The sequence below is a fragment of the Panthera uncia genome (genome assembly GCF_023721935.1).
Source record: "Panthera uncia isolate 11264 chromosome B2 unlocalized genomic scaffold, Puncia_PCG_1.0 HiC_scaffold_24, whole genome shotgun sequence".
NCBI classification, from domain to species: Eukaryota; Metazoa; Chordata; class Mammalia; order Carnivora; family Felidae; genus Panthera; species Panthera uncia.
In genome coordinates this window covers 1,331,391-1,342,996 of record NW_026057580.1, presented here as the reverse complement: position 1 = coordinate 1,342,996, position 11,606 = coordinate 1,331,391, and the positions used below count along the sequence as shown (strand labels likewise).

Below are 11,606 nucleotides of genomic sequence, written 5' to 3'. Positions count from 1 at the left end.
GTTAAATTGCATCTCCCCAACCCAAAATGATGTGCTGAAGTCCTAATCCCTGATACCTGAGAATGTGACATTATTTATCTGGAAATAGGGTCCGTGCAGATTGAACGAGGTGGAGGTCATGGGGGGGGCCCTAACCCAATATGACTGGTGTTCTTATAAAGAGGGGCAATTGGACTCAGAGACACACATACACAGAGGGGAGACGATGTGAATTCAGGAAGAAGAAGGCCATGTGACTGGATCCATGTGTGTCCAAGCCAAGGAATGCCAAAGACCGCAAGTAAACACCAGAGGCTAGAAGAGGCAAGGAAGGAGCCTTGCCCAGAGCTGTCAGAGAGAGCGTGGCTTTGTGGACACCTTGATTTCAGACTCCTAGCCTCCAGAACTGTGGGGACGATAAACCGCTATTGTTTTAAGCCACCTAGTTTTTGGTACTTTGTCATGACCACCCTAGGAAGCGAACCCAGGGAGTTATAGCTTAGGAGTTACAGAATTTCTGTTCAGAGTGATGAAAAAGCTCTGGAAATAGATAGCGGTGATGCTTGCACAATATTTCGAATGTAATGAATGCCAGCGAATTGCGCGATTAAAAATAATGTGGCAATTTTTTTGTGTTGTATATATTTTACCACAATTTAAAGCAATTAATAACGTAATATACACCAAATCATTGAATTGTACGTTTTTTCAAATGTTTATTTATTTTTGAGAGACAGAGCATGAGCGGGGGAGGGGCAGAGAGAGAAACACACACACAGAATCCGAAGCAGGCTCCAGGCTCTGGGCTGTCAACACAGAGCCTGACGCGGGGCTCGAACCCACGACTGCGAGATCACGACCTGAGCCGAAGTCGGCCGCTTAACCAACTGAGCCACCCAAGCACCCCAATCAATACAGCCACTTTGGAAGAAGTTTGGCAGTTTCTTACAGAACTAAAATACTCTTACCATACAATGTAGCAATCACAGTCCTTGGTATTTACCCAAATGAGTTGAAAATTTATGTCCACACAAAAACCTGTACATGAACATTCATGACATTCTTGAAGAGGCAAAACTGGAAGAGGACAGTGGTGCTCAGGGTTTTAGGGCAGTGAAACAACTCTGTCTGATGCCACAGTGGTGGATATGCTCATTATACATCTGTCCAAACCCATGGAACATGCACCACCAAGAGTGAACTCTGGACTTGGGGTGATATACGGGTGTATGGTAGATGGGACCTCCCTGTACTTTGTGCTCAGTTTCGCTGTGAATTTGAAACTGCTGTAAAAAATCCTGGGGCGCCTGGGTGGCTCAGTCGGTTGAGCCTCCGACTTCAGCTCAGGTCATGATCTCACAGTTTGTGGGTTCAAGCCCTGCGTCAGGTCCTGGGCTGACAGCTCAGAGCCTGGAGCCTGCTTCGGATTCTGTGTGTGTGTCTTTCTCTCTCTGCCTTCCCCCACTCACGCTCTGTCTTCCTCTCTCTCAAAAATAAGTAAACATTAAAAAAAAATTTTTTTAAATCCAAAATCTGGCACTGTCCAGAAAAATTTTAACAGGTCAATTTATCATTGTTATAAAGTTAAATTACTAAAAAAAAAAAAAAAAAAAAAAAGTTTGGAGGTCACGGCAAGAGGACATTTATATGTGGATAACAGCTCAGAGTTAACTCACCATAGGGATGACAGCAAAGGGATGGAGGGGAAGAAGTTCTATGTGAGAGTGAAGCAGCGGTGATGACCCAAGCCACCTCCTTTCCCCCAGGGAAGATGGCACCTGCGGAGGGCCGCGGGGCTAGGGCAAGTTGCGTAACCTCTCTGTGCTTTGGTTTCCCCATCTGTGAAATGGGGGCAATACCGCTATTAGCATTAATCGATATTTACTATTTGGAACATTAAACCGGGGAACTAACGCACAGTGCTGTTCATTGTGCCTGTCGCATGGGAAGCACTTGTGTATCACCCGGAACAGCGACCCCGGGGCCCTCTGAAGCCCCCCCCCCCACCACGCACCTGCTGTGGAGTGAGCGTTGGGGAGGGAAGTGTCGGCAAGAGAGTTAACATTTACTGAGAGACAACCACGTTGTACTGGGCGCTCACTCAATTTCTCCCCCCACCCCCCCGATTGTGCGGTGGGAACTCTCCTCCCAGAACTGGACACTCAGAAAGTTGCAGTGATTTGCCCCCAAATCACCCAGCTCGGTAGAAGCGACCGAACCAAGATGCACATCGGGTCTCCATGACACCCAACCAACTCATTTCCACTCTGCCAAGTGCCCGGGTACCCCGATTACCAATGAGACAGAGGAGAGGTGCAGAGCGTCATGTCTCCCTATTCGGCAAGTCGCTTGGAGGTGACAGACACATCATGAAGAATATCACAGTTCCCTCCACGTGCTAAAGGCTGTGCCCGGAATGGAATGAGCACTGCATGTGGCCTCAGAAAATGTGGCACAAGTCCCAGCTACATCCACTACTAGTTGTGTGGCCATGAGCAGGTCACTTTACCTGGGCCTCAGTTTCCTCGTCTGTAAAATGGGCATAATAACTAGGCAGACCGCGCGGATTTTGAAGGAAGCAACAAACCTAGAAATGTCTAGCAAGGGGATGGCATACAGGACATACCCAGTGCGCGTTTACTGAATGTGACATACCACCAAGAACAGAAGAGAGGGACAGAATCAGGCCTGGGGTCCAAGCTCACATGGCATCTCTTTCAGGAAGGCGGGGATCAGAGCTCCATTCCCCACACGGTGCCCATCAGGGAGGGAGTCAGGGAGGGGAGCTGGAGGTTCTCAGTTCCAATCCGGCAGCCCCCACTGCACACAAACACACCCTCTTCTACACAGCCCTCTGCCGGGAGGTTGCGCCACAGTGTCCCGTCCCCCATTCCCCCGGGCACAGCAGAGACCACAGCTGCGATCCAGCTGCGGAACCGGGCCCAGCCGCTCCCGACTGGCCTTGAGCCAGAGACAGGAAGCCGGGAAGAATTGTGCATGCCTGCCGGACACTGGGAAGGGGTGGACACCAGGGGCTGAGCCCGGGCCAGACTTGTGAGCGCATTGTGTAGAAAGGACTAGATGGGAGAGCTCCGTGGGGTCATGGTCACCCTTCATTGCCCGGAGGGCTCTGGGTGGGGGGAGGGGATTTGATAAGCCCCAGGAGGCTGGAAGGAGCACTGGTTTGGGAGTCTAGACACCCGGGATTTAGTAAGATTTTTCAACCCATTCACTGTGTGACATGCAATCAACCCCTTCCCCCTCCGGCCTCTTGGGAAACTGATCTATTGAGCTCTCTGTGGCAGACACCCTCCAGGGAATACACTGGCAGAGGAGACAGAGTCCCCTCTCTCCCGGAGCTTTCCTCCTGCCGATAAACAAACACGTGGAAGAGAAAACATGGCGAAAAGGTTGTGAAGAAAGAGAAAGTGCTGTGAGGGGACAATGAGGGGTCCCGGATGGCCTCTGAGAAGGTGACACAAGCAGAGGAGACATGGAAGTGAGGAAGGGGGCCGTGTGGAGATCTAGGGGAAGCACATTCTGAGCAGGGAGCAGAGCAACAGCAGAAGCCCTGAGGCCGGCAGGTGAGGCAAGGAGAAAACACGAACTCAGGAAGCAGCCTGGCTGGAAGAGAATGAGCGAGGGAGAGGGAGACAAGGGTGGTGGTAGGAAGAACCCGTCTCCCAGAGCCCAGAGGCCACTGTTAAGCACTTGGCATTTTACTCTGAACCGATCAGTGGGCCCCAGGAGAGCCAGGCCGGGACAAGGGGAGCAGAGCCCGCCTGGTGTGTGTGAGTGGGTGGGAGTGGCATCTTAAACCTCCACTCATTTGCCCTGGGGTCCTACCCAAGTCCTTTGGGGAGAGTGGTGTGTAAGGCCTAGAGTGATCAGGGCACTTGGCTCAGATGAAAAACGTCAAGGAGCATCAGAAAAAACTCCATAATAAAGGGGGGCCTGGGTGGCTCAGTCTGTTGGGCATCTGACTCTCAATATTGGCTCAGGTTGTGATCTCACAGGGTTGTGGGATGGAGCCCCGCGTTGTCAGGGCGGAGCCTGCTTAGGATTCTCTTTCTCTGCCTCTCCCCTACTTGTTCTTGTTCTCAAAATAAATGAACTTAAAAAAAAGAAGAAGAAAACACCGTAATGACAATAAGCAGTATCTTCCTGCAATATATCTAAAAATCAAAATTAATGCAAAAAATCCACAGTGCACAAAATGCCAACATTTTGTAAATCAATGCAGGGTCTAACCCTGAACTTGCACGATCCTGTCTCCCTGGCTTCACTCTAACCCCAGCCCTGGTTCCAATAAAACTTTATTTATGGAAATAGGCAGCTAGCTGGCAGGGCTGGAATTTGCTGATTTGGGTGTTTTAAATACTAAAATAACTGGATTAAAACGTTATGTATCTTGGCATCCTTCTAAATTTTGCACCCCAGCCAAGTGCCCCGTATACCTTACCCTAGTCCTGCTCCTGGACAACAGTGAAAGGATTGAGTTCGACACCGAGGGCCCCAATATTCAACCCTCCTGAAGCTCAGACAGATGCAAAGATTTCACCAGGGAAACGTATGGATGGTGGGGCTGGGATGTGAACTGTAGTCCCATGACAAGGCCCACCACCTGGCCATCACATCCTACTGTGCTCTGTCCTGGAATGTTGATTTCAATGAGTGTTGATTTTTTAAACCTTTATTCATGTATAATAAACACACAATGAAGCACATGTACCTGAAACGCTCACCTTGCTGAATTTTCACAAACTGAGCACACCTGTAAAACCAGCATGTGGGGATTCGATTCAAAGCCTATTTTACATTTCCAACAAAACAAACGTATTAGTCCTGGGCCAGATTCCTAGGACTTGGGCGCAAGCAGGCGACTTGGGACCCTAAGGTCGGGGGACTGGACTGATCCAGAGTTTAAGGGCCCTGGATAGAGACTGAGAAGGGAGAAACGGTGCCCATCTAGGGAGTGTGGTTGAAGGGGGGGCCCTGTGGTGCAGGAGAGGGCAGACAGAGACGGTCCCTGGAGACAACGTCCCCCCACCCCCTCGGAGGAGGGCGAGGCCCACGCCGCGGGCCCAGGTAAGCCGGTAAGAATGCAGCAGTCGCCGAGCCGGGCGCGGGTGCGTCCCGGTGACTCAGCCCTTGCCAGGAAGGGGGAGTTCACTCTGCTCTCCAGAGCTCCCAGACCGCAGCCTGGTCCGGGCTGGCTCCCGGGGCGCCAGGCCAGGGCCCCGCAGCAGGCAGCCCGGCCCCGGGAGCGGGACCCTTCCTCCAGGCCCTACCCCCCCTTTCCGGTCGCAGCCACCTGGAGTCATCACAGGGACGCGGCCGCGGGTGGCGAGAGCGCGGCGAGCGAGCGCCGTGGGGCCACGGCAGTCCTGCCCCTGCCGCGACGGCGCCGCAGGGGCCTTCGAGCGGCGTAAGTAGCGACTGCGGGGGCTGGAGGAGGCCAAGGAGAGGCCCCGAGTCACTCACTCGGCTCCCGGTGTCCCAGCCCCCTGCTTCAAGCCCGGGCTGGAAGGCGGGATTAGGGGAACTGGCCTGGCGCCGCCGCCGCCTCCCTAATTGCTCACTGGCCGGCGTGGTGGGGCGCCCAGACTCGGCTCCGAGGCGGCCCGGGTCAAGTGTGGCCCAGACGCTGTCACCCCAGCGGCGGCCCCACCTGAGGATCATCCCACGGGCGCGCCCAGCGGGCCGCAGGCTCCAAGCCCTCCCCCATTCTCGGGGACCTGGTCCCGGGGTCACGCTGAAGGTCCTCGCCCCCCACCCACCCCCACCTCGGGCTGTCTGATGGCGGCTCCTTCCTGTCCCCACTGCCCCGAGGAGGGACTCAGCTCGCGATTCCAGATATGCTGTCGGGCTGTCCCTGCCTGGAGGGGCCCCTTCTCTCTTTCCCCGAACAGCCGCAGTTTGGAAGGCCTCGGACTCCGGTCTGGAGCCAAAAGAAGGGCTCAACTGGAGAACCTCTCTTTGCCTCCAAAGTTGGTTTTCTGACACAAATTCCCACGCACAGCTGGCAGGGCCGGGGCAGGGGGCGGGGGTGGGGGGGTGCGGATTAGGGATGCTCGGGGCTGCTACCGGACGCGGGAGGCTAGATGGTCACTAACCGGATTTCCCGGAGGGACAGCTTCTGGCGGAGTGCGCACGAGGTCTGTGAGCCCCAGGCCCCAGGCGGAGGGGGTGGGCGAAGGGTGCCCGAGGGCCTTGATCACTCCCATCTTTGGGACAACGAGATTTGGGGCCACAATTATTCAGACCATTGGCTCGAGGTGGTTGTGGTCACAGCGGTTTCTCTCTCTCTCTCTCTGTCTCTCTGTCTCTCTGTCTCTCTGTCTCTCTCTCTCTCTCTCTCTCTCTCTCTCGTTCTCCTGATTTCCCGAAAACTTTTGCAGAGTTTAGGGCAGGAGAAGGCGAGGGCGCGGCCCCTAGTGCGGCCCCTCGGGGCGCTGGGCCTGGGGGCGGGCGGAGATTTGGGGAGACTGGGGCCCAGCCCCGAAGTCGCGGAGGAAACGCGCGGAATCGGCTTCCTGTGGGGGCTCCGGCCGCGGCGCCCCGCGGACAGACGTGTCCGGCCCTGGCAGCGCCCGGCCCGGCGCGGGGAAGGGACGTGGGGGTGGGGGGGAGGGGGCGACGGGGAAGCCGGGGAGGGGGCGGGGAGAGGGTGGGCCTGGGAAGAGGGGAGGGGAGAGGCGAGCGGGGGAGGAGCGAGGGGGCTGGAGAGGGAGAAGGAAGAAGGAAGGGGGCGAGCGGCGCGAGCTGGCGCCGAAATGGGAGAAAGGAGCGAGTGAGAGGGGAGGGGGCGCGGGGCGAGCTGCGGGGAGCCGAGCGGCCCCTCGGCTGGGGCGCCCTCCGCAGGCGCGCATGGCAGCCTCCGCGCCGTGATCCCCGCCGGCTGAGCGAGTAGCGCGCAGCTTGCACGAGTAAGTTGGTCGGGGGGCCGCGCTGGAAAGGGGGGAGGCGCGCGTCTGCGGCCGGATCACCCCCCCCCCGCGCGTTCCCCCCTCCCCTGCTGGCGCTAGGGGAAGGTCGGCCTCGCCCGCTGAGCCCTGTTTTCTGCAGGTCCCGGGCCGATGTCCCAGGTGAGTGGCCAGCGCCCCCCTCACTGCGACGCGCCCCATGGAGCCCCCAGCGCAGCCCCGGGCCCAGGTAGGACCACGGCTGAAGAGCGAGACTGGAAGGGAGCGGGGTGGGCGGCCAAGCCTGGGGAAGGAGGGGTGGGGGGGGGGGGGAGTTGGTTGGGGGGATTTGTTAATTCTCATTCCTCCTCCGGGAGACGCGGGGAGACGGTTCCGGGGAGCTTGGGTGGAGGTGGGGGTAAGGAGACTGGGTATGGGGACTGGGTCCAAGGAGAGTAGAGGGCTGGGGTGATGGGGGCAGGGCCGAATGGAGACGGCGGCTGCGCCAAACTGGCTCCAATTACCCCCACTCCCAACACCAGGCGCGCGCACACACACACACACACACACACACCGCGGTGTCTGTCCGTCTGGGACTTGTGTCCCAACCGTTTCTGCCCAGTGTGTAAATATTTATGGGGGCCTCAGGCTGGGGTTGGGGTGTCTGAGTCTTTCTCTCCTTCCCTTCCCCCAATCCAACGAGAGCCTAGCGCTTCCAGAAAACTTTTGTCCGCCGAAAGCTGCTGCAGGACCCGGCCCCTCCCCTCCTTGCCATCTTGTCTCCCTCGTCTTCCTCCCCACCCGGGCCTCGCCGCTCCCATCCTGCAGGCGCGCGCGTACACACACACACACACACACACACACACACACTCCAACCAAGTGCCCATAGCTGGAGTGAAATGCCCCTTCCCCCACCTCGCAGGGTCTGTAACCTCTCTGGGATTCTTGCGGGAGCCTCCCACCCCAGGAAGGCTTTGCAACTGCCAGAGAGAGATATGGGGTGGGAGCCCTGAGGCTGTGGCTCTCAGTCCATTGTCCTCATTGTGCGGATGTAAACTGAGGCTCACAGTGGCACGTAGGGCCCGGGAGAAGTGGGGATTTGTTCGGGGGCAGTGTGGCGGAGAACAAGAATCTAGGCCCAGATTTCGGGACTTCAGCTCTAGGTTAGTCTCATATTCTTTTGCCTTCCTCTCACCCACCCCCCTCTCCCTTTCTCCCCTCTTTGAGACTCTGAATAAAGAAGGTCTGGTCCTGGGTCTCTGACACCAACTGCCTGCATAGCCTTGGACAATTTCCTTCCCCTCTCTGGCCTCAGTCTCCACCTCTGCCCATAGGGGCCTGTGTGCCTGTTGGAGAGGCCGTCACCTCCCCAGGTCTATCTGGTGCACACCCAGGGCCACCTCAGTGGGGCAAGGACAAGTGGAAGATGTCTGGCCAAGGGCCAACGTGTAGATGGGACTCGTGTGCCTGCTGAGTATCCCCGCTAACCCTCAGATTCTCTCTCCTCTTTGTGGGGCCCTTGGAGCAGAGACTTCTGGAGAATAAGCTCCTCCAAGAAGTGGACTCCTTCTTCAGCCTGGAGAGAGAGGTTGGGGCGAGGGCCAGGAAGGATCTTTCTCTGTGTCTGGGAACCTCTCTCCCTCTCAGCTTCTCTCACCCCTCCTCACTTTCTGGGCCTCTCCTCTTTCTCTCCCACCCTCTCTCTCCCGCCCTGCCTTCTTTCTCTGCTCATCCGTTTTCTCCGCTCTCTCCCCCACTACCTCCTTGCAAGCTCGACTCTCCTGTGTGACCCATTCCGAGTGCTAGCAGGGAGCCGAGGGGGCTGGATGTGCTCAGGGAGGGTGGGCCACCTGGAGGGGTAAACTCTAGGCTGTAACTTAAGGCTCCCCCGACCCAGAGCCCCAGCGAGCCCCCTCCCCAGCCTGAGCTGGGCCAGACAATGTGGCTTTCATAACTCGAGGAGGCCTGGCTCTGCTGCCTTGGGAGAAAGAACCCTGCTGCCCAGGAAGCCCAAACCGCAGGAGACCCAGCCAAAACCCCACAGACGCCGAGACCAGAATCCCCCACACTCCCTGCCGAGGGCTGACAGAACAGCAAGGCCAGAGAGCTGCCTCTGGGGGCCCTGTTGGCAGGACAGCCTCGGAGCAAGTTCCCCCCTCCCTCAGCCACCCAAGATGCAGACGGGGTGCAAGGGGACTCAGGGTAGCTCTGGCTGGGGCAAGTGGCCAAGCCCCCACACCCTTGGCTCCCCCAGTACCTCTTCCCCACCCACCCCTGTGAGCCCCGGAGAGCCTGGCTCCCTTACCCACGGCAGATTTCTGTCCAGCACTGGGGCGTCACATTCCTGCTTTTGGTTCTAAATTGAATTTCCTGGGGAATTGGAGGCTTCAGACCTAAAATAAAACCAACCCGACCCAGCCTAACTGGCCAGCTCAGGCTGTCTTCAGTCCTCAGCCTGGTGGCTGGGATTGGGACTGATGTGTCACAAGTGTGCATCCAGTGAGCTTACATTCTCGTCTTCTTGGAGTCTGGAGCCAAGTGCTACCCCTAATCTTCACCCCCTCATTCTCCCTCCTGCCCCTGACCTGGGGCATTCCAAATTCCAGGACTCAGTCCTCACCAATGGGATATTTGTCGAGTGCCCACTGGGGGTGCAGAGATGAACCGTGACACCACGGGAGCAAGCTGGGGAGGGCTGCAGTCTGTCTGGTCGAGGAGCTGTGACCTCACTGTGAGATATAAGTAACAACAGGTGTTAAATGGGTCCTAAGTTCTCAGGAGAGGGGCCACTCCAAGGAGGGTCTATTGGCTTGAAGATCAAGGGAAGGCTTTCTAGAGAAAAGGGTGAAGCTGGAGCTGGGCCATGAAGGATAGGTTGGATTGGAGGAGTGGGAGAAGGGAGGGGTAGGGCCTTCTGGTCAGGAGGAGTGTGTAAGCAAGGGTGGATTGGTCAGAAGGCTCGACGGTGACCTGAGACCATGGAGAGGTCTGGCTGCCTGGAAACAGAATCCCTGTCCATTCATCAGGCTGAAGATGTAGACTGAGGGGCCTTGAATGCCAGGCCAAGTAGAGATTGGGGTCCGAGGTTCCAGTCCCTACCCTCTGAGCAGAGAGATCCTGGCCCTCTCCAGAGACAGGCAGAAGTCCAAGGGGGAGAAGCCTGAATCCACTGCCCACAAGATAATGGAGAGGGCTGGGTTTGAGAGACCAGGCATTGGAGCTCCGGAACAAGGACCCCAGAGTGAACCCATCCCACCGAAAGAAATTCCCCATACTCTGCGGTCCAGGAGCACCCCTCACCTTGGAGGGCAGCAGGAGGAAGGAGCCCCCAGGGCTCCTGCTGAAGTTGTGGGTCTCCTTACCTTCTCTCTTGGGCTTGCAGATTTAAATGGGACTTTTCCACTCCCTTCTGGGAGGCCTTTCCAGAACTCAGGGCATTGGCTTGAACCCTATCCTGTGTCAGGGAAGAAAGTGTGTCAAGGCAGAGGGACTGCTGCCTTTCTATAGTTCCCTCTTGTGGATGGAGACCCTAGAGAGAGATGCAGGGCTGGGGCTTGGTCTCTTGGTTGAGCACTTGAGCTCCACCTCTCGTCTGACTTTTCTGCTCCATGGGCTTCTAGGGAAAGCTGTTTCCTGGTCCAGCACCTGGGCACTGGGCCATCTGGGTAGTATCTCGGTCATAGCTCAGGTCTCCCCGCCACTTCTTAATGCCTCCTCATTTTGCTTCCATGTCTCTGGGCACTCAGCATGAGTTCCTTGTGCCCTTGGGGTCGCGTCTGTTGGGTCCCCTCCTCACTCCAGGAGGCCTGTCCTCTGTGTTTCCAGGTCACGATGACTGGAGTGGATTGTCTTTCCTCCCTAACAACCTTCCAGGTCTGAGCCCTGCCCCAGAATGGCCCGTTTCCTCCAGGAGGGCCTCCTCGGAACTTGGGCTGGGCTGTCTAACTTCCTGTCTGCACTGGCCTCGAGGTCACCAGCCCCATAGGTGACCTACAAGAAGAGACCGCCAGAGAGTGGCGACACTAGGGGTGGAGGGAAGAAATGGGGACCAGTCTCCCTAACCCCGCTTTCTCACCTTTATCCCTTTCCAACCCTGGAGGGGGGCCAAGGGAGCTGCAGTCCTGGCTCCCTCTGTGGCAGAACGGATGGTGTCATCCCGGTGCACCCCAGTGACCTCAGGAGAAAGCCTGGGAAGCGACCACAAGGCCCCAGTTCTCTAGGCTCACCAGCCTCAACGCCACCAAATGACTGTGGCTTCCCTTGTTCACGATGTAACCGTTCACCCTGGGATGTTGGCTTCCCGCTGCTATTCTTGAAATGTCTTTTTCCCCTTCTTTGCTGATTATCCAAGACCCAGTGTGGTCGTTGTCTTCTCCGGGAAATGTCCTAGAGACACAGCACGCACACTCACCCCTGGATGAGTGCCCATCTTCTGTGCTTCCACAGCCTAGCGTACCTCCTGCCCCTCAGTGTGTGTGACTGCCCCCCACCCTCCCACAGAGAACTCCTGGGGCAGTGACCTGGTCTGTCTCATTTTGGTCATGCACTTGACGTATTGTAAGTTGCATTATAGCTGCTTAATAAATGTTAAACCAATGGCAGAGGGAGGGAGGGAGGGAGGGCGGAAGGAAGGAAGGAAGGAAGGAAGGAAGGAAGGAAGGGGAGGGAGAAAAGAAGGAAGGAAGGAAAGGGACGGAGGGAGGGAGGGAAGAAGGAAGGAAG

General features: G+C 56.9%; 1 protein-coding gene across 2 annotated transcripts in view; it reads left to right on the top strand.

Moving 5' to 3' along the window:
- The first annotated feature begins 5,168 nt into the window (after positions 1–5,168).
- MDFI (MyoD family inhibitor) overlaps positions 5,169–11,606 on the top strand; it is a 16,853-nt gene continuing 10,415 nt past the window's right edge. The window contains exons 1-2 of one of the 2 annotated variants that reach the window (XM_049653295.1): positions 5,169–5,407; positions 7,048–7,134. In XM_049653295.1, coding sequence (XP_049509252.1) covers positions 7,059–7,134 — 76 coding nt within the window. In that variant the 5' untranslated portion in view covers positions 5,169–5,407; positions 7,048–7,058. Of the gene's footprint in view, positions 5,408–6,725; positions 6,909–7,047; positions 7,135–11,606 lie in introns of those variants that run through there. The other variant, XM_049653294.1, reaches the window with a different exon arrangement.